The sequence below is a fragment of the Corythoichthys intestinalis genome, chromosome 8, assembly GCF_030265065.1.
Source record: "Corythoichthys intestinalis isolate RoL2023-P3 chromosome 8, ASM3026506v1, whole genome shotgun sequence".
NCBI classification, from domain to species: Eukaryota; Metazoa; Chordata; class Actinopteri; order Syngnathiformes; family Syngnathidae; genus Corythoichthys; species Corythoichthys intestinalis.
In genome coordinates this window covers 50,164,232-50,185,828 of record NC_080402.1, presented here as the reverse complement: position 1 = coordinate 50,185,828, position 21,597 = coordinate 50,164,232, and the positions used below count along the sequence as shown (strand labels likewise).

The 21,597-nt window shown below is 40.1% G+C and overlaps 2 protein-coding genes across 6 annotated transcripts in view; one reads left to right on the top strand and one right to left on the bottom strand.

Moving 5' to 3' along the window:
• Positions 1-21,597, top strand: part of LOC130920272 (sodium channel and clathrin linker 1-like) — a 75,477-nt gene that overhangs the window by 14,452 nt on the left and 39,428 nt on the right. For 3 of the 5 annotated variants that reach the window (XM_057843362.1, XM_057843363.1, XM_057843361.1), the window contains 11 exons: positions 2,345-2,437; positions 2,710-2,781; positions 5,447-5,521; positions 5,614-5,753; positions 5,855-6,047; positions 6,162-6,358; positions 9,303-9,381; positions 10,033-10,128; positions 11,977-12,061; positions 12,125-12,190; positions 12,259-12,447. In XM_057843362.1, coding sequence (XP_057699345.1) covers positions 2,345-2,437; positions 2,710-2,781; positions 5,447-5,521; positions 5,614-5,753; positions 5,855-6,047; positions 6,162-6,358; positions 9,303-9,381; positions 10,033-10,128; positions 11,977-12,061; positions 12,125-12,190; positions 12,259-12,401 — 1,239 coding nt within the window. In that variant the 3' untranslated portion in view covers positions 12,402-12,447. Of the gene's footprint in view, positions 1-2,344; positions 2,438-2,709; positions 2,782-5,446; positions 5,522-5,613; positions 5,754-5,854; positions 6,048-6,161; positions 6,359-9,302; positions 9,382-10,032; positions 10,129-11,976; positions 12,062-12,124; positions 12,191-12,258; positions 12,660-21,597 lie in introns of those variants that run through there. The other 2 variants (XR_009064130.1, XM_057843364.1) reach the window with 2 other exon arrangements.
• The window catches only part of zmp:0000001082 (integrin alpha-D), a 74,716-nt gene continuing 69,760 nt past the window's right edge, over positions 16,642-21,597 (bottom strand). The window contains exons 23-30 of the mRNA XM_057843359.1: positions 20,724-20,799; positions 20,511-20,618; positions 20,393-20,434; positions 20,189-20,314; positions 17,811-17,924; positions 17,676-17,723; positions 17,486-17,596; positions 16,642-17,394 (exon numbers count right to left, since the gene is read on the bottom strand). Coding sequence (XP_057699342.1) covers positions 17,209-17,394; positions 17,486-17,596; positions 17,676-17,723; positions 17,811-17,924; positions 20,189-20,314; positions 20,393-20,434; positions 20,511-20,618; positions 20,724-20,799 — 811 coding nt within the window. The 3' untranslated portion in view covers positions 16,642-17,208. The remainder of the gene's footprint in view (positions 17,395-17,485; positions 17,597-17,675; positions 17,724-17,810; positions 17,925-20,188; positions 20,315-20,392; positions 20,435-20,510; positions 20,619-20,723; positions 20,800-21,597) is intronic.

The following is a 21,597-nucleotide window of genomic DNA, read 5'->3' as shown; positions in this document are numbered from 1 at the left end:
CATTTAAATCGGTCTATGCTGTCCTCACTCCGAAGCGTCTACTTTTTCCAAAGCTAGACAGCTAGTGAACGACGCCTTAATAATTAGACTTCTTCCTTTTTCATCTGATTCATTAATAAAATGGCCTCAAACCATTGTCCTCTTTAGACCATCGTAAAACTACCAAATAAAAGTACACAAGCATTGCATTAGCAACAACGTTAGTTTAGCACGCTATACAGGTTCACTAAACATAAACAAAAAGCGTCTCATACAAAAAATATAACATTTCGCTTACTAACATAATATGTACATTCTTTACAACAACCATACTTACGGACAAATCTTGTCCAAGGATCATATAAGCACAACATTATCAGCCCGAGACGTCGTGCAGCCATAATGAACTGGCAAGAAAACAATAAACCATGTCGCAAAGCGACCACAAGAGTTCCCTGTTGGACAGCACAAAAAGCCTTGCTGTAAAACTTACCAAAAGGCAGAATACTTTCTGAGCGGGACATGTGCGTTAATTGCGTCAAATATTTTAACGTGATTAAGTAAAAAAATTCATTACCGCGCGTTAACGCGATAATTTTGACAGCCCTAGTACATATATATATATATATATATATATATATATATATATATACATATATATATACATATATATATATATACACTCATGGGACACTTTATTACGTACACCTGTCCAACTGCTCGTTTACACTTAATTTCTAATTAGTCAATCACATGGCGGCAACTAAGTGCATTTAGGCATGTAGACATGGTTTAAGACATTCTCCTGCAGTTCAAACCGAGCATCAGTACGGGGAAGAAAGGTGATTTGAGTGACTTTGAACGTGGCATGGTTGTTGGTGCCAGAAGGGCTGGTCTGAGTATTTCAGAAACTGCTGATCTACTGGGATTTTCACGCACAACAATCTCTAGGGTTTACAGAGAATGGTCCGAAAAAGAAAAAATATCCAGTGAGCGGCAGTTCTGTGGGCGGAAATGCCTTGTTGGCCAGATGGCCAGACTGGTCCGAGCTGATAGAAAGGCAACAGTGACTCAAATAACCACAACCAAGGTAGGCAGAAGAGCATCTCTGAATGCACAGTACGTCGAACTTTGAGGCAGATGGGCTACAGCAGCAGAAGACCATGCCGGGTGCCACTCCTTTCAGCTAAGAACAGGAAACTGAGGGTACAATTTGCAAAAGCTCATCGAAATTGGACAATAGAAGATTGGAAAAACATTGCCTGGTCTGATGAGTCTCGATTTCTGCTGCGACATTCGGATGGTAGGGTCAGAATTTGGCGTCAACAACATGAAAGCATGGATCCATCCTGCCTTGTATCAACGGTTCAGGCTGGTGGTGGTGGTGTAATGGTGTGGGGAATATTTTCTTGGCACTCTTTGGGCCCCTTGGTACCAATTGAGCATCGTTGGAACGCCACAGCCTACCTGAGTATTGTTGCTGACCATGTCCATCCCTTTATGACCACAATGTACCCAACTTCTCACTTTCAGCAGGATAATGCGCCATGTCATAAAGCTGGAATCATCTCAGACTGGTTTCTTGAACATGACAATGAGTTCACTGTACTTAAATGGCCTCCAAAGTCACCAGATCTCAATCCAATAGAGCATCTTTGGGATGTGGTGGAATGGGAGATTCGCATCATGGATGTGCAGCCGACAAATCTGCACCAACTGTGTGATGCCATCATGTCAAGATGGACCAAACTCTCTGAGGAATGCTTCAAGCACCTTGTTGAATCTATGCCACAAAGAATTCAGGCAGTTCTGAAGGCAAAAGGGGGTCCAACCCGTTGCTAGCATGGTGTACCTAATAAAGTGGCTGGTGAGTATACTGTATATATACAGTTGAGCTGAAGCAATTATTTCAAGTTTCAAGTGGCTTTTCTTTGGAAACTGGGTCCAAATGGTTCTTTAAATGTTAAATGTTGCGGACTCCTGGCCTAGATTATAAGATGAGCCAGGGAAGGATTTAGAAAGAAAAGTATTAATATCAAATTATTATTATGATTATCAAATCATATAACTCGTCTTAACATTTATTTTTTTTAAGAACTACATGTCTTTCTATCCCTTAAAACATAAATGGGTACAATCCAGGCCTATTGTGTAGAAAGAGTTATGGAACCTAATCCGCGGGTATATGCAGGTAGCTGAGGCTTTGGTGGTCCAGAAACATCATAATGAATTCAACGTTTCCCTTAGACATTGTTCCACAGAAGCATACCCTGGTTTTAGCCTTTTTTCCATTGACAACACGTCCCATTTCAGTAGTAGTTCAATTTTCCCGTAGGCAATTGTGTGTTTTTTTTCTGTCTTACAGGTCCTAGTAAGGGAGAACTCAGTGGATATGGAGAATAAAGATAAGGCTGTTCAACAGTTAATTCAGGAAGCTGCTGTCCGTGCCAGGAAAGAGGTGAAAATGTGGACACTATTCCAACATGCCCAGCTAAAAACACCCACTGGACTATTGTGATGTGTCCTTCTACGATCCCTCATCTAAGCCTTTTTGAAGCATTTGTGGAAGGTGTGGGGTCTAGAGAGGACACATGTCCAACCTGATATTGTTGGAACATTTAGGAGCTGGCTAAAATACCTATCTCTATGAGAAATATTTTCATTTTAATGATAGTCTCATTAGGCCACCATAACATTCAGTTATTAAACTATGACTTCTATATTCAACAGGTAGATAATGTGCGAGAGCAGTGCAACGTTCAAATCCATCGTATAGTAGAGGAGCTATCCCATTTGCAAATGGTAAAATCCTTTAATTTCCTATTCACGTTTTACTTATCTGCTATTACAGTTTATGTACAGTACAACCACTAGACTGGTTTACAGGTGCATCACTGAACCTACGGTAGTACAATACTAATATAATTGTACCAAAATACAGGTTTCTGTTTTTTGTTTTTCCGCCATCAGTTTTCAGAATCAAAATTGGGACATCCCTTATTGATAGTCAATTCACTTCTGCTCATGCTCATCAACCTTCATCTCTCCTTCACCCCTTCTACAGTCTGCTGCTCAAATTTGTCTGGACAGAAATGGGGATATATCATTGTGACTGTTATGTATTAATCAGTGTTTCTCAACTGATAGATTGTGACCTAAAAGTGGTTTATGTTGCCTGGGTAGGTTACCTAGCTTACCTCTCTCATTCCTCCTTACTGATTTATCCTTAGTATGAGCAAATAACTTTCTAAAATCCATTTGCAGGAGTAATGCTGTTTGAGTGAAATAGAAATGAAAATTAATACTCTTTTTACAGATTACAGATACAGCAGTAACAAATAAAATGCTTGTAGAACAGCTGGAAATTATGTTGAGCACACATACAAAATTGTTAGCAGTTATACCCCAAAGATAGGCAAATAATTCATACAGAAAGTCTATTCGTTTTGGTCATGAAAAAGAAATAACAATAAACAGCATGGGTATTGATACAGTCCAAATACCACATATGTTCACACAATATCAGACAAAAGCTCTTGAGGGAGAACCTTTCACTCAGATCACATTTAATTGTATTCATAGCTAAAAGACGATGGGTAATCTGCTACTTCAATTTGCGGCTAGAACAGTTTACTGCAGTTAACTACCTGATATGTAAAGAGTAAAATTGGACCATTTAAATTCACAATTTGTGGGAATAGGCGACCAAACAAACATCAACACAGAGGTAAAAACGAACAATGATGGGGAGTTTATTTGACACTAACCTGTAAAGCAGGGGAGAAGGTGTAATTTGCATCGTCAACTGTATGATTGGCACACGCACCGTCGTATTGGTGCTACTGTAACGGATGATGTTGGATGAGTCTCGTGAGTAGAGTTTGTGTCTCTTATTCGGCTGCTCGTGTCTCCTGTAACTCTCTAGTGTCTCTGCCAGAAATGCGCGCGACAAAGAGTTCCCCCCTGGAACACAACATGCCCCACATAAGTTCCATAGGTGAATTCTGTTATGAGGTAGTGGTCACTACACTGGTCCCCCCCGAATTCACCCACACAGGATGCCCTGGAGCTGGAGTAACATCAGCAGTGGCCAGAGTTGCAGGCACAGAATTGACGTCGTCTGGAAGACCAAGAGCAGACGCTGCGTCGACGAGAAAACCGGGGCCGGCCGTGACACCGTCAAGAAGGGGAGGTACAGACGGGGCATCGTCGAGCACGGCAAAGGCGGGAGCGGCATCGTCGAAAAGGCCAGAGGCGGGCGCATCGTCGTTGAGTAGGCCGGAGGCAGGCGTGGTGGCGTCGAGCACCGCCGAAGCCGAGGCAAGTGAGAGTCGCTGGAGGCGAGATGTGAACATTGGTGTCGGGAAGCGGCAGAGCAGGAGCGAGCTGTGGCGGCGTGGGCACTGGAATGGAAGTACGACTGCGAGAACCCGGGGCGGAAGCAGCGCCATCGTCAGCGGGAACTTCGGGCATTAGGAGCTCTCGTGGCGTGGTACCTCGGGCGTCTTTGAAGTCGATAAAGCATACGATGGTTCAAAACACATTAGCTCCTTCGGTGGAAAAGCAATGAAACGCTGAGCTTTGCCCAGCGTTGAGTACCTCAGCGCGGCCACCACGTGGTAGAAGCGCATGGTATCATCTGAAATACCATGGAGGACGATCTGCGCCTCCGTGCACATGAACCACGCGGCCACAGAAGACCAACTGAACATCGCTTGAAAAAGCCAGTGTCTGCCATTGCGTTCAGTGTTCATAAAATGCCTCTGAGACTTCAGCGAGGCCAGTTGGGGTCACCAGTGTAGCGGATGATGTTGGATGAGTCTCGTGGCTCGTGAGTAGAGTTCGTGTCTCTTGTTCGGCCACTCGTGTCTCTGCCGGAAACGCGCGCGGCAAAGAGGTCGCCCCCGGAACACAACATGCCCCACATAGATTCCATAGGTGAATTCTGTTATGAGGTAGTGGTCACTACACTACATTCATTTTTTGTTGGAGTAATTGAAAAAATGAATCACTATTAAAAGCGCCAAACTGTCACTCAACTTGTGATGTATCGTTAGCGCATTTAAATAAGCTCCCCTTTTTTGTAGCAACCATGCTTTTATCCAACATTAGGACACATCAGAGCGATTTTCTAACTTGGGAACTCAAATCTCGCGACAAACATGAACGCAGCAGATCTCCCCAAGGTGCTTTGCGGAAGTTTCAGATCATATGCTTATCACAGCCAAAGTTACGTGCATAAATTACCATATTAAAGAGCCATGTGCAGATTGTGTATATTCAGTGAATAGAGCTGTGTGATTAAATATGCACATTCTTTAGATTATGCTATGCAGACTTAAAACAGTAAAGTATGTTTTTTTTAACCAGTGAAATTTATACTGGGAAATATGTCTGATTACACCCATGCTGGTATACCTTATTTCTCGCTGTTTTTGTTTTTTGTAACTACTACCTCTATTTTTAGGAGTGCTCAATCAAAGAGTCCCAGATTGAGAGGTGCAACAGTGAGAAAAAAGCTCTCGAGAGGGAATTAGATAGGGTATATTCCGTGAATTTGTTTATTTTGTTTTTAATTTTTTTCTAAGGTTCTGTGTGTAGGCTCAGGCAAGTTTTTACATTTTTTTGTTTTAGGTGACAAAGTCCCGTGTAGCGCAAGACCTTGAAAAGTTCAAGGCCCTTCACCAGAGGTGTCTACATGCAGAGAGGATAAGGGATGACATGAGCGTCACTCTGAAAAGCACTGAAAGCAAATTGAAGAAGTGTGAAATAGAGTGAGTGATCGTGAAATTTAATTGTTGTAGCTTGCTTTTAGATACATGACACAAAGTCAGCCACAGGAAAAGGTTGAGATGTCTTTTTCTGCCTTCTACAGCAGCAATGAGGAACTGTCATACAGCCGGGAAGAAATACAACGTCTGCAGAGCAGTTTAGCCACAGCCTGGAAGGACTGTGACCAGATCAGTGAGGACCGATTCAAACTACAGCAGGAGAACCAACAGCTCCACAGGCAGATGAACGAACTGAGCAAAAGTACCTTGTTAGTCCAAAATAAGGCCAAAAATCAAGTGAGTTCAGAAAGGAAACATGAAAACATTACCACCATTTTTTTAGTTAATATTTTTCAAGAATTAGTTAAGTAAAGGTTATTGATATTGTTTTATTCTGCTGCCCATTACCAGATATTGCGGATGGAGCAAGAGTACAAATTCAAAGAGAATACAAATCACGCACAAATGATAGTTTTGGAGGAGAGGCGTCGTAACCCAAATTCTGACCGGCTCAACTTCCTGACAGCACAGCAAAAAAATATCAAACGCTCCAAGGATGAAGCAACAAACTTGACAAAGGCCTTTGAAGCCAGGTTTCAACAGCTCATGTAAGCACCAATAATGGTAATCATTTAATTATTTATTTATTGGTTTAGGGACCAGAAAGTTGCCAGCTCTGCCATAACGCAGTCCATTCTTAGTGAAGTGGGAGTTGTTTGTTTGTTTGTAATGTGGGAGGGTCATTATAATTTAAGTTTATTATCTCCTTAAAATCATATGAGCAATCTAAAATTGAAAAAAACTGAATTTAATTTCAGCAATATTATGAATCAGTGTTCACATGTCTATTTTGCAGATGCTATGGAGCTGTATATTCTCTTTATGAAACTATAGTCATTTTCAGTTAACAGCTTCAGTACTGTGCTTTAACATTTTGCTCAATACAGGTAGTCCCGGGTTACGAACGAGTTCAGTTCCTATGAAACCGGAATTTCTGCGTAAATCGGAATGAACCCTTTAAGTACCCCTGAATACCCTCTAAATTTGAAAATGACAATACAAAAACATGTAGGCTATTATACGTCATTGTACTGTCCTCGCCAAGACTTTGGAGCTAAGTCTTAGCGAGACAGTGAGTTAAGCTGTAACCTTTCCCCTTTCTCTCACACGACTTCTTTGTGGGGGCAAATAAGCTCTTCCTGGTGTGTGCGTGTGCGCTCTTCGTTTACAAAAAATACGTTCTTCTTCATGTGTAGATGCGCTTTTACATGCGTGCAGAAGTACTACCTGCTCTACACTTCGTGCGCCAAAATGAAAGTCAAAATTATAATCCAGTGCCGGTCAATCATTTTCTGTCACAACCCCTCAGGAAGACGTAAATGTTTTGCACCCCCCCAACTCTCCGTTGCCAATGTAAATAGTATCATTTGTCAATCAAATTATTACGGTATTATAAGTGCCCCTCTGTGTACCATTGTGTCCTTTTTTTTATATTAAAGGGTTAAAAAAAAAATAGCTCAATTTACAATAAAGTATAACTTTATTAACATTGTTTTGTTTGTAACAGAAAAGACTTAAAGTGCATCACTTTGCCTGATTTTTTTTTTTTTTTAGGTCACATCCAAACTGTAAAACTACACTTAAAGTGCGTACGATGGGGAAAAAAGTCTTAAATAGCATTATTATGTGAATTAGAATCATATTTTGAGACGATTCGACTATATACAACAATTTGGCAAAGCGCAGATGATGAGAAATTAGTCTTTTAATCTGCCGGTTAGCCACGCCTACCATTAAAGGGCACTAGCGTCCCCAACAGATGGATGACGTCAGCGGGAGAATAGTCTCATCTGTTTTACTATTCAGCCCATTGAGGGGGAATTATTCAGAACGAGTAAAATGCGACGAAGAGAGCCACAGAATGTCATTGTTTCAGTCTCCAATATGTAAACAAACCAAGAGGCGTGAGAGCTAGCCGACATGCTAACCTGAACCAAGTGATGTTTCAAAGTCTTCGAAGCAGAAAATCACACATAACTTGCCCGGATCATTTCACACGACGGCGGGGTTGTTTATTATCTTCGCCGATCAGCAACCCGCCCGGCGGCGAGCGAGTTAGAGCTCTTCGTTCCCCTGCTGAGGGCAGAGGGCTCGTTTGCGAGGAAGTAGTTGGACAATGACGGCGGACAAACTGGCCAACGTCGGAGGAGCATGTAGCTTCCAAATGGTCAACACGACTATGGCAAATTAATGCTTTACTTCACGAAGAAGATGTAAACAGCGAGAGAGTCATAGGAGAACGGCTGCAGTTGTTGTGCAGCTAACATGACAGAATGTGTATGAGCAGAGCTTTTTACATGCCCATCCATGATGAAACATAAGTAGTCCTTTATTTAAAGAAAGTTTGTTGTGTTTACTTTGTAATCGCTGAATTCGCGGCTATTTTTAACACAAAGTTGGAATTTCTGAACGGGTGGAAAATATGACAGAACACCCGACGCATGAAGAGGGCAACAAGCCGAGTATAGTACGAGTATAGATGTGCGACAAGCCGCCGGTCGTCGGCCGAGTGGACAAGGAGCATGTCAGCCACAAAATGCAAACCACCTACGTATTAAAATGATCCCAGTATTTGACAAAATACAAAACACGATGTTCACTCACTTCCTCATAAGTCCCATGGTCCCACAGAAGTAGGGCTTGTTGTGGCCAATATCCACCAGTGAATGGGAACCTTTTGAAACCCCAAAAAGGCTCACACGCCTCTCCCTGGTGCAGCAACATTTTTCTGCAGCCGTTTGGCTGGCGTGATGCGGAAATTAATTAAAATTAAATTAATCCGCAAAATCAGCTGAATTCTTAGTCCTTCTCATACAACAGTACGGCTGGATAGTGAAGAGGACTCCTTCTACCGTACACGTCACAGCGCCCTCTTTCTCAACTCTAGACTGGAGCCGGAAGTCATTCATTTTCATGGCGAGTGCTCTCGGCTCCAATTAGGTTTTTGCTGTTAGAATTTTTTTTTTTTTAAATGCCCTCCTGTTCAAAATTTTTCTTGCCCCAGAAAATTGGGATATTAAGCTTTCCAATGATGTATTACTAATGCATATCGTAAATTTTGAAAGTTGACCAAATTGAGGGTCTCACAGCGGAACTTCAAGTCACCTGAGAGTTTTCCGCCATATACATTTTATACTCTGCAACACTCGTGGACAAACTTTACTGGAAAAGGTACAGTACTGCAACATGTTTGGAACTTTTGTTCAAATAAAAACAATTTCTTTAAAAACTTTTTTTTTTTTTTTTGGTATCAGACCGGGACTCGGTATTGATACATTCTCAAAATCAGGTGATTCGGACGCAAAAATATGCAAATGTGCATCGGTATATCCCTAGAGAAAATAATTATCAAACACAAAAAGTGACACTTTTCACGAGCAGACAGCTATAGTACAATTTTGGTTTCATGGTTGCTTCAATGCAAGCTTTTACACTACTAACAAAGTCAAAACAGAAAAAGAATGATGAAAGTTTGTGTCTACTGCCTTTTAGGACAGAGATGAATCACCACAAACGGCGATTATACGAGATGGAACTACAGCTCAGAAATAACCAAGACACTATGACTGAGGTTTGTGCAACACACACAAAAATTTTCATCTACAGTATGTAATGGTCCCAACATGGGAAATTTACTGACTCTTAAGTCAACACCGAAGTATCAACGTAGCCGTGTACTCCAATATTAATCGGATGTGCTTTTTTCTTGGCAGCTCTATATGTAGCTGTGAAAAATTGAATACGTTTTACATAAACTAGGTTGCTATTTTTCACTCAAATGTCATCCCATAGAACAACTTGACAGTGGAAAAATGATGCGATCTGACTTTTCCACCAAAATTATTTTGTGCGATTCTGAGCACAATTTCCACCGACAGCATAGTGCAAAGAAGTGTAAAACACCAGTTTAATCACATTACAAGGTCTACCACGATTCACTTTAGAGTCGATTAGATTCAAGGGATTAAGTACACATTTACAGTAACGCAATTGGTAACATTTCACCTACAGCCCCAAAAAAAAAAAATCTTTGGACATTTTTTTACCTTTTTTTTGCTGAAACGTTTAACACATTTGAACAAGAACATTCTTTTTAACAAAACAGCATATCTAGAAGACTTTCTCAAAGCAACCAAACATATCTGCTAGCCGAATTTTGCTTACTGCTATTACATCACAACGATTCCCAATGTAAATATTGTGTACTTTTTTACATGTGCAGTATATGAGCCAGCTAGAAGAGTCTGAAAAGAAGTCAGTCGGCCTCCAGAAACGATTGACCGATGCTGAGCAAAGGGTTACTAATGCTACCCATCAGGTACGACTCATGAAAAATAATAAACACAGTGTAATTGTCGTACATTCTAACTGTGTGACCACTGTGGATTATAAATAGTTAACTGCAAATCATGTACAGTATAGCACTTTAGCTGCCCTTGTATAATTTTACATTCATGTTTTTTACCAATGCCCCCTACGCCAATCCTTGGATTATGTACAGTGGTATGAAAAAGTATCTGAACTCTTTGAAATTTCTCACATTTCTGCATAAAATCACCATCAAATGTGATCTGCTCTTTGTCAAAACCACACAGGTGAAAATACAGTGTCTGTTTTAGCTAAAACCAACCAAACATTTAGAGGTTTTCATATTTTATTGAGGATAGCATGCAAACAATGACAGAAGGGGGGGAAATAAGTAAGTGAACCCTCTGCCTAAGGAGACTTAAAGAGCAATTGAAACCAATTTTTACCAAACATTTTAAGTCAGGTGTGTGCCCAATCACTGATGTGTGGTTTAAAGCTGCCCTGTCCACTATAAAACACACCTGGTAAGAAATGTCTTGATGAGAAGCATTGTCTGATGTGCATCATGGCTCGGTCAAAAGAGCTGTCTGAAGACCTGCGATCAAGGATTGTTGATTTGTATAGAGCTGGAAAAGGATACACAACCATCTCTAAAAGTCTGGATGTTCGTCAATCGACAGTCAGAGAAGTTGTCTACAAACTAAGAGAGTTTGGCACTGTTGCATCTCTCCAAAGAAGTGGCCGTCCACCAAAGATGATGCCAAAAGCTCAGCACAGAACACTCAGAGGCAAAAAAGAACCCTAGAGTGTCTGCTAAAGACCAACAGAAATCACTGGCACAGTCCCATACCTCTGTGCACACATCAACTATATGTAAAATTATGGCCAAGAATGGTGTTAATGGGGGGACTCCACGATGGAAGCCACTGATGTCTTAAAAAAAAACATTGTTGCTCGTTTAATGTTTGCAAAAAGGGATTTGGACACTCCACAGAAGTTTTGGCAAAATATTATGGGGACTGATGAAACCAAAGTTGAATTGTTTGGGAGTAACACACAATTTCATGTGTGGAAGAAAACTGGAACCGCTAACCAACATCAACACCTCATCCCCACCGTGAAGCATGGAGGAGCATCATGATTTGGGGCTGTTTTGCTGCCTCAGGGCCTGGACAACTTGCAATCATTAATGGAAGAATGAATTCAAAAGTTTATCAGGATGTTTTGCAGCAAAACGGAGGCCGTATCTCAGACAGTTGAAGGTAAAAACAGGATGGATGCTGCAACAAGACAATGATCCTAAACACAAGTAAATCAACTTAAGAAGGTTTCAGAAGAACAAAATACACATTCTGGAGTGGCCAAGTCAGAGTCCAGACTTGAACCCCATTGAGATGCTGTGGCATGATCTAAAGACAGCGATTCATGCCAGACATCCCACAAATCTGACTGAACTACAGCAGTTTTGTAGAGAAGAAAGGGTCAAGATTAGTCCTGATCGATGTGCCTGACTGATCTGGAGCAACAGGAAGCGTCTGGTTGAAGTTATTGCTGCAAAAGGGGCGGCCACAAAATATTAAATGGAATGGTTCACGTACTTATTTTTCCCCCTTCTGTCATTGTGTCCATACTATCCTCATTAAAATATGAAATCCTATAAATGTTTCGGGGGTTTTGGTTAAAGCAGAAAAAGCTGGTTAAAGCTGTTTTTTCATCTATGTGTTTTGATTGTGATTTTATGCAGAAATGTGATTTATTCCAAAAGGTTCAGATACTTTTTCATTCCACCGTACACAAATACTGTAATGATATTTACTTTATATGATAAGAATTGATGCCAATTATTTTTGCCTTACAGCTCTCAATTTTGGCATCTAAGCGAAAGTCAAACGTTCATTTCGCAATCCCTGTCACAATGGATTGGACGTCTCGCCCTGTCACTGGTATTGAAAGATTTCACAGCAAACCCTCCCAAGTTTAATGAATTGGTCCTCTATTGTTGTCAGTGGCAGGAAATGATTCAACGAAGGCTGTAACTCGAGAATGTGATTGGACGTCTCGCCCTGTCACTGGTACTGAAAGATTTGTATTCACAGCAAATCTTCCCAAGTTTAATGAATTGGTCCTCTATTGTTGTCAGTGGCAGGAAATGATTTAACGAAGGCTGAAACTCGAAAATGTGAATGGCAGGAGGAATCCGAAAGCGGAATAGAGTGGGTAGCTAAATCGACAGTGGAAGAGACGTCACTGAGTCAGTCTTTGGAGGCTACCCCAAACAGCTGAATCTGCAACCGTTTTTTCCGTCAACATTCAGCGCACAGAACCAAAGGTGAGAATAAAAGAACTCCAGTTAAATTGTTTTGAGAAAAAGAAAACATTCACACAAGGAGAAAAGATAGGGTGCAACCAAGGGGTGTCAAGGGGGCAACCAAGGGGTGTCATTAGACATAATACAATATTGGGGCACTGGCGAGCAAGTAATTTTTTTTAGCACTTATGTATAATAAAATAAAGTCTGAAATAGCGCTTTAAACTACAGTGCCTTGCAAAAGTATTCGGCCCCCTTGAACCTTGCAACCTTTTGCCACATTTCAGGCTTCAAACATAAAGCTATAAAATTTTAATTTTTTGTCAAGAATCAACAACAAGTGGGACACAATCGTGAAGTGGAACAAAATTTATTGGATAATTTAAACTTTTTTAACAAATAAAAAACTGAAAAGTGGGGCGTGCAATATTATTCGGCCCCCTTGCGTTAATACTTTGTAGCGCCACCTTTTGCTCCAATTACAGCTGCAAGTCGCTTGGGGTATGTTTCTATCAGTTTTGCACATCAAGAGACTGACATTCTTGCCCATTTTTCCTTTGCAAACAGCTCGAGCTCAGTGAGGTTGGATGGAGAGTGTTTGTGAACGGCAGTCTTCAGCTCTTTCCACAGATTCTCGATTGGATTCAGGTCTGGACTTTGACTTGGCCATTCTAACACCTGGATACGTTTATTTTTTAACCATTCCATTGTAGATTTGGCTTTGTTTTGGATCATTGTCCTGTTGGAAGATAAATCTCCGTCCCAGTCTCAGGTCTTGTGCAGATACCAACAGGTTTTCTTCCAGAATGTTCCTGTATTTGGCTGCATCCATCTTCCCGTCAATTTTAACCATCTTCCCTGTCCCTGCTGAAGAAAAGCAGGCCCAAACCATGATGCTGCCACCACCATGTTTGACAGTGGGGATGGTGTGTTCAGGGTGATGAGCTGTGTTACTTTTACGTCAAACATATCGTTTTGCATTGTGGCCAAAAAGTTCAATTTTGGTTTCATCTGACCAGAGCACCTTCTTCCACATGTTTGGTGTGTCTCCCAGGTGGCTTGTGGCAAACTTTAAACGAGACTTTTTATGAATATCTTTGAGAAATGGCTTTCTTCTTGCCACTCTTCCATAAAGGCCAGATTTGTGCAGTGTACGACTGATTGTTGTCCTATGGACAGACTCTCCCACCTCAGCTGTAGATCTCTGCAGTTCATCCAGAGTGATCATGGGCCTCTTGGCTGCATCTCTGATCAGTTTTCTCCTTGTTTGAGAAGAAAGTTTGGAAGGACGGCCGGGTCTTGGTAGATTTGCAGTGGTCTGATGCTCCTTCCATTTCAATATGATGGCTTGCACAGTGCTCCTTGAGATGTTTAAAGCTTGGGAAATCTTTTTGTATCCAAATCCGGCTTTAAACTTCTCCACAACAGTATCTCGGACCTGCCTGGTGTGTTCCTTGGTTTTCATAATGCTCTCTGCACTTTAAACAGAACCCTGAGACTATCACAGAGCAGGTGCATTTATACGGAGACTTGATTACACACAGGTGGATTCTATTTATCATCATCGGTCATTTAGGACCACATTGGATCATTCAGAGATCCTCACTGAACTTCTGGAGTGAGTTTGCTGCACTGAAAGTAAAGGGGCCGAATAATATTGCACGCCCCACTTTTCAGTTTTTTTATTTGTTAAAAAAGTTTAAATTATCCAATAAATGTTGTTCCACTTCATGATTGTGTTCCACTTGTTGTTGATTCCTAACAAAAAAATTAAATTTCATATCTTTATGTTTGAAGCCTGAAATGTGGCGAAAGGTTGCAAGATTCAAGGGGGCCGAATACTTTTGCAAGGCACTGTATATGTAATTGAACCAAAATACACGTTTCTGTAAAAAAGTGACGTTTTTTTGTTTTTCAGCCATCAGTATTTAAAATCGGAATAGGGACATCCCTTATTGATACTCAATTCACCTCTGCTCATGCTCATCAACTTTCATCTCTCCTTCACCTCTTCCTGCACTCTATGTCTATGTCTATGTCTGGACAGAAATGGGAGTACATAACTATAACTTTTATGCAATTAATCAGTATTTGTCAACCGGTAGGTTGTGACCTAAAAGCGGTTTATGTTGCTTCGGTGGGTTACCTAGCTTACCTGTCTCATTGCTCCTTGGTTTATCCTTGCTGCGAGCAAAAAACTAATATCCATTTGCAAGAGTAATGCTGTTTGATTCAAATAGAAATAAAAAAAATAATATGTCTTGTTATAGATTACAGGGACTGCAGTAACAAATAAAATGCTTATAAAACAGCTGGAAATGCTGATGAGCACACATACAAAATTGTTAGAGGACATATCCCAAAGATAGGCAATTAATTCATACAGATTCTATTCATTTTGGTCATATAAACAAATAGCAATAAATAGCATCAGTATTGATACAGTTCAAATACCATATAACATATTAACACAAAATTAGACAAAGCTCTTGAGTGAGAGTCTCTCACTCAAATCGCATTTAACTGTCATTGTATTCATAGCCAGTTAGCTAAAAGACTGCGGGTAATCTGCTACTTCAATTTGCGACCAGAGTAGTTTACCGCAGTCAACTGCCTGATACGTAAAGAGTAAAGTTGAACCATTTAAATTCACAATTCATGGGAATAGGCGAACAAACAAACATCAACACAGAGGTAAAACCGACCAACAAGGATGGGCAATTCTTCTTGCACTAACCTGTAAAGCAGGTGGGAAGATGTAATTTGCACTGTTGACCCTATACAGTGGGGCAAAAAAGTATTTAGTCAACCACTAATTGTGCAAGTTCTCCCACTTGAAAATATTAGAGAGGCCTGTAATTGTCAATATGGGTAAACCTCAACCGTGAGAGAAAAAATGTGGAAAGAAATAAACAGAAAATCACATGGTGGAAAATAAGTATTTGGTCAATACCAAAAGTTCATCTCAATACTTTGTTATGTAACCTTTGTTGGCAATAACGGAGGCCAAACGTTTTCTGTAACTCTTCACAAGCTTTTCACACACTGTTGCTGTTGAGATCTGGAGACTGCCTAGGCCACTCCGGGACCTAGAAATGCTTCTTACGAAGCCACTCCTTTGTTTCCTGGTTGCGTGTTTGCGATCATTGTCATGCTGAAAGACCCAGCCACATCTCATCTTCAGTGCCCTCGCTGATGGGAGATTTTCTCTCAAAATCTCTCGATACATGGCCCCATTCATTCTTTCCTTTACACGGATCAGTCGTCCTGGTCCCTTTGCAGAAAAACAGCCCCAAAGCATGATGTTTCCACCCCCATGCTTCACAGTGGGTATGGTGTTCTTCGGATGCAATTCAGTATTCTTTCTCCTCCAAACATGAAAACCTGTGTTTTTACCAAAAAGTTCTATTTTGGTTTCATCTGACCATAACACATTCTCCCAGTCCTCTTCTGGATCATCCAAATGCTCTCTAGTGAGCCGCAGACAAGCCTGGACATGTACTTTCTTCAGCAGGGGGACATGTCTGGCAGTGCAGGATTTGAGTCCCTGGCGGCGCATTGTAGTAGTAGCATTGTAGGCACTGATAGTAGCCTTTGTTACTGTGGTCCCAGCTCTCTGTAGGTCATTCACTAGGTCCCCCAGTGTGGTTCTGGGATTATTTTGACGCCACGGGGTGAGATCTTGCATGGAGCCCCAGATCGAGGGGGATTATCAGTGGTCTTGTATGTCTTCCATTTTCTAATAATTGCTCCCACAGTTGATTTCTTTACACCAAACGTTTTACCTATTGCAGATTCAGTCTTGCCAGCCTGGTGCAGGCCTACAATTTTGTCTCTTGTGTCCTTCCACAGCTGGTCTTGGCCATAGTGGAGTTTGGAGTGTGACTGACTGAGCTTGTGGACAGGTGTCTTTTATACCGATAATGAGTTAAAACAGGTGCCATTAATACAGGTAACGAGTGGAGCCTTGTTAGACCTTGTTAGAAGAAGTTAGACCTCTTTGACAGCCAGAAATCTTGCTTGTTTGTAGATGACCAAATACTTATTTTCCACTCTAATTTGGAAATAAATTCTTTAAAAATCAAACAATGTGATTTTCAGGGTTTTTTCCACATTCTGGTCATTCATGGTTGAGGTTTACCCATGTTGACAATTACGGGCCTCTCTAATCTTTTCAAGTAGGAGAACTTGCACAATTGGTGGTTGACTAAATACTTATTTGCCCCACTGTAATTGGCACACGCACCGTGATATTGATGCTACATTCACGTCTTGTTGGAGTAATTGAAAAAAATTAATTCTCTATTACATGATGTCTATAAAAAGCGCCAGTCACTCAACTGGTGATCGTATCATATCGTTGGAGCATTAAAAAAAAGCTACCCTTCTTTGTAGCAAAACCATGTTTTTATCCCACATTAAAACGATTTTCCAACTTGGGAACTCAGAACTCCCAAAGTACATGAACGCAGCATATCTCCCGAAGGTGCTTTGCTGAAGAGTCAAGTCATATGCCTATCACAGTCAAGGTTGCGTGTATAAATTACAATATTATGGAGACATGAGCAGATTGTGTATATGGAGTGAATATGCTATAGAGACTTAAAACCCCAAAGAATTTTTTTTTTTTTTTGTCCTAGCAAAATTTTATACTGGAGCACTGCAGATCAATACTGGGGCATGTGCCCCAGTGAAATATGTCTGGCAACGCCCATGGTGCAACCTACACAGAGACTTCAGCCAAAATGAACCACCATAGTAAATCCAATCCAGTCATTGTGATTATTCTAGTGCTTTCTCTGTGTCAGCCAACTGGTTGTCCTCAAGAAGTACTTTTTCCTCAGGAGACGGGTTGCCCTCAGAGGGGCTGGCAATACCATTATTCTGAGCAGGTTCTACAAGCTGAACAGCAGCCCCTTCTTCCTTCTCTTGGTAATATTGGACTGTTTTTCTCTTGAAGCATCCCAGCTTTGTCCACAAAACAGAAAGAGAAGAGGATTTCAGTATGATCAATCCCTGATTTAGACCGACATTAAGAAAATAGCCAAGCATCACTCACCTTATACATGATGATGGTAATGAGAATCAGAAGTGCAAGTCCGAGTCCAGTTCCGGTTAAAATGATGAACATTTTATCAGGTGAAATGATGAACTCCACCTGAACTTCGATCTTTTGACAGATAAAATATATGTATGATTTTAAGTTATAACTCGAAAAGGTTTTTTGATGGATTGACTGCAATATATACCCATTTCTTTGTAGAAGTCTCCTCATTCCACATAGCAAGATTCTTTTCCTGGGTATAGTTAAAATTCTTAGTTAAAAAATTAAAATAACACCATAGTCAAAAGCACGAATTGGAGCCAGATTGAGTTGAACATACCTCTTCTTTATAAGTTTTCAGCACATATCGTTGTTTGTCGTAATCAACATTTATCATGCTTTTAAACAAAACCTCGGCACTCTCTCCAGTATATCTTTTCAGAAACGTCTTATTCTGTAAAGCGGGGATTTCAGTTAGTATGTTCAGTTAGTATGTGACATGTTCACGTGTCTGTGTCCATAGGCGGAGAGTGAGAGGGGGCAAGGGGGGCATTGCCCCCCCAGTGGCCGAAAAACGTAATAGACTTTCCGATACCGACTTTTTCCGCCGTTACAACGCCGTTACTGCTACTGACGGTCAAAAGCGGTGCGTTACTTCCTTTGACTAAATTAAAGAAACTACCAGCCGTAGCGAGTCTACTCTGCTCTGTTTATTTGTCATCCAAGACTTGGGGTGCGTTCAGGTTCATGGCACTGAAAATAGTAAACACACATAGCCTACCTTTGCAAGAACGATGGAGCTGCCGTTTGATACGGTCATAATGTGCAGGTCCTGCACCCATCCGCAGCAAAACTGTTAGTAGCTTTGTAGCGATTTGTAATTTCGGAATCGCTGATGAGTTTAGTAACATACACCAAACAATAAATACAGCAGAATGTCCATTTCGCGTAATTGTGGAAGCCCGTCGACATCTTTACTCCATTTGTCTCCGGCTTGCTCGTAAGGGACAACATTGTTCACATCCTTAAATTTGATCCCATATCTTTTCTTCACCTTAGTAACGAGTTTGTCTCTTTATCGAACTGGCAAGTTAAAGTTTAATGTCCCGCGAGCCAGACCTGCTTCCAAAAAGGCTGCGTTGTTGTCAAATCTCACGTGATCCCCCATTCTGTGACGTAAACGCTCGAGCCTACTTTTGTTCGGCCCATTTTTGGAGTTTTATGTAAAATGAGAATGATTTAGTTATTTTTTTCTATTCTCTTTTGTGTTTTTTCATTACAAGCAAATTACATGAAGATATTAATACAAAAGCATTTTTTAATTCCAATCATTTTCTGAGAGAAATTGAGCATTAGCTGACAGAATTGCAGTGGTGCCAATACTTTTGGCCAGTACTGTATGTATACATATATTGTACGCAGGGGTGAAAGTGGCGAGAATTTCTTGCCGGCACTCCCCTACGTGAAGGTCGCCACGGAGTCAGAAATTTTGTTTATTTATCTTTTTTTTTGGGGGGGGGGGGGGGGGGGTGTCAAACCTCCTAAAACTACTGAAATGCAAAGAAAACTGTTTTGGCACAGTTATTTCTATAACACATACAGAAACTGATTTTCATTCAAAATTGTATTTTTTCAATGATTTGTAAAATAAAAGTTAACAAAAACAGCAATAATCCCAACCTCCATCTCCTAATTTTTATTTTCCCTCATTTCCTCACATACTAAATTCCAAATCTCAATTTTAACTACTTAAGAACATAGGATGTATATTAAAATTGAAGATAATGTAAACATTTACTTTTTGTTGTGTTTTTCAATAATAAAGACATAAGTAACATACATTCAGAAAAATAAGTACAAATGACTTATATTATGCAGAGTGTAATAGAACATGTTTTAAAGATTGCGCAAACATTGAAGTTTTTAAATCATAAGGAAATGAATAAGTAGCCTAACATAAATGAACAAATATAAGTCCAAAGTGCACATTGACAGCTAAGATGTTCTGAACCTCCCCATCAGAGCAAATAAAACTAAATATGATGAATAAGCCTCCTCAACTCTATCCCTGCTTTGAAAGATTTGATCCATTTTCTGTTGCATTGCCCTTTTTCGTCGCATCAATTCAACATTTTTTTTTTTTTTTGCTGTTCCAGGAAACATGCACATTTGAACCAATCAGAGCTAACTATCTCTGCTGATCACATGTCAGTATGTCAACCAATTGAATGGATAAATGAGTCCAGGCGTTTTGCTTTGCTGCGTGCATTCACACAATGACGTGACTCATCAACGTCAGACTCAGATAACTGCAGCAGCTGGGGAAACCTCCATACCGTCCGTGGAATAAAATAAATATCGGTGAAAACGGACTACGCTACACAAGCACTTTATGATGCTTGGTGTTAACACTTGTGTATGTAAATCTGATTATTTTCTTCTTGGAGATGAAATGCATGTGTGGCAGCTTAGCATTTTTTTTTTTTTGTTTACATAGTGTTTTGACAGTTGCAGTCATATTTTTGGAATCAAAGCACCGTGTACCGGAGCAGCATTCCGGCCCTGAATCTTATACCGGAATTGCTTTCCTGACCGTTCTGGCCCACTTTCACCCCTGATTGTACGTTAATTTTATTGCTAACTCTGTCATCAACATGTTTTGCCCCCCCAAAAGTCAAACTCCACCTATGTGTGCGAACACGAGAAATTAGAACTTGCCTGTGCACGCTGTTCAAGATCTCTAAATTGTACTTCTCCAGACAATATAAACTCAGTAGAAGATTCTTTTTCCAGCATGAAGGTGTCACACTTGATGATTTTGCAGCGTTTTTCTGGTGAACAATACTTTAAAAAGGAAGGGGTAAAAAAATTAATGGCATTTTTAGCATAACTTGCTGAAAGTGAAAAAATATTTGTACTTACTTTAGAATTAATTCCAGTAATGCTCTTGCACTGGGTTTTGTTCTTCAGAAAGAAATAAGATAGGATGGTGATTTTTTTTTTAACAGCAGTTTTAGTGGAGTTATTAAATAATAGTTACCTCTTGTACAGAGACTTGATAATTTTCCATTTCAAAGTTGAATTGGAGTCTAGTTGGCAAGATCATTGACACATTGACTGGAAAAGCCTTCCAGCCAGGGTTGTCCACCTACCAGAAGGGAGTTTTGTGCATTTTAAAGGAGAACCTGGATTGGAGATTTATATATTCTGGTTTATGGATCAACTAATTCGTGCATAGAAGGCCTGAGTTCACCTTGTAAATAAGAAACATTCTTTTTGGACGTGTGTCATCTTCTGTGAAGTTCAAATAACTGGTGGTCTCTTCTTTCCTAAAACAAATCAAATAAACTCCACCATTACCCAGACACTGCTGGTCCCAAGATCATATATATATATATATATATATATATATATATATATATATATATATATATATACGTATATACGTATATATATATATATATATATATATATATATATATACGTATATATATATATATATATATATATATATATGTATATATATATATATGGGAACGGAAAGTGTTCAAAAGCCCTTAAATGTTTCATTCTTGTAAATTTGCAGCCATTTGCTGAAAGCACCTGTTCAAATATATGTGTAAAGGGTTTGAATATTTAAGGCCATGTGCTATTTCAGTTTTTCTTAATAAATCTGCAAAAATGTCAACAATTCTGTGCTTTTCTTTCAATTTGGGGTACTGTGTGTGCATTAAGGACAAAAAAATGAACTGAAATAATTTTAGCAAATGGCTGCAGTTAGCAGTGAAAATTTTCAGAAGGTCTTAATTAGGGCTGTTCGATTAATCGATTTTGAACCGAAACCAACTTTTCTGGTTAAAAAGACGTTCAAATCGGTAATTTCGATTTTCAAAACCGCACCATTTTAGTTGATCTAAACCGCCGTAGTTTCCTCAGCATTTCTGTTTCCTCCCATGAAAGCGCGCCATCTTAAACAACAAGAACAACAGCAGCCGTGGCTACTGGTGATTCTGCTACTTTTGCCAGGCCAACTTTGGACACAAATTGCATAATGCCATGAGTAAGTCTTATCTCATGATGTACTTAAAAGTATGAAAGTATATGTGTGTGTGTTTGTCTATCCCTCT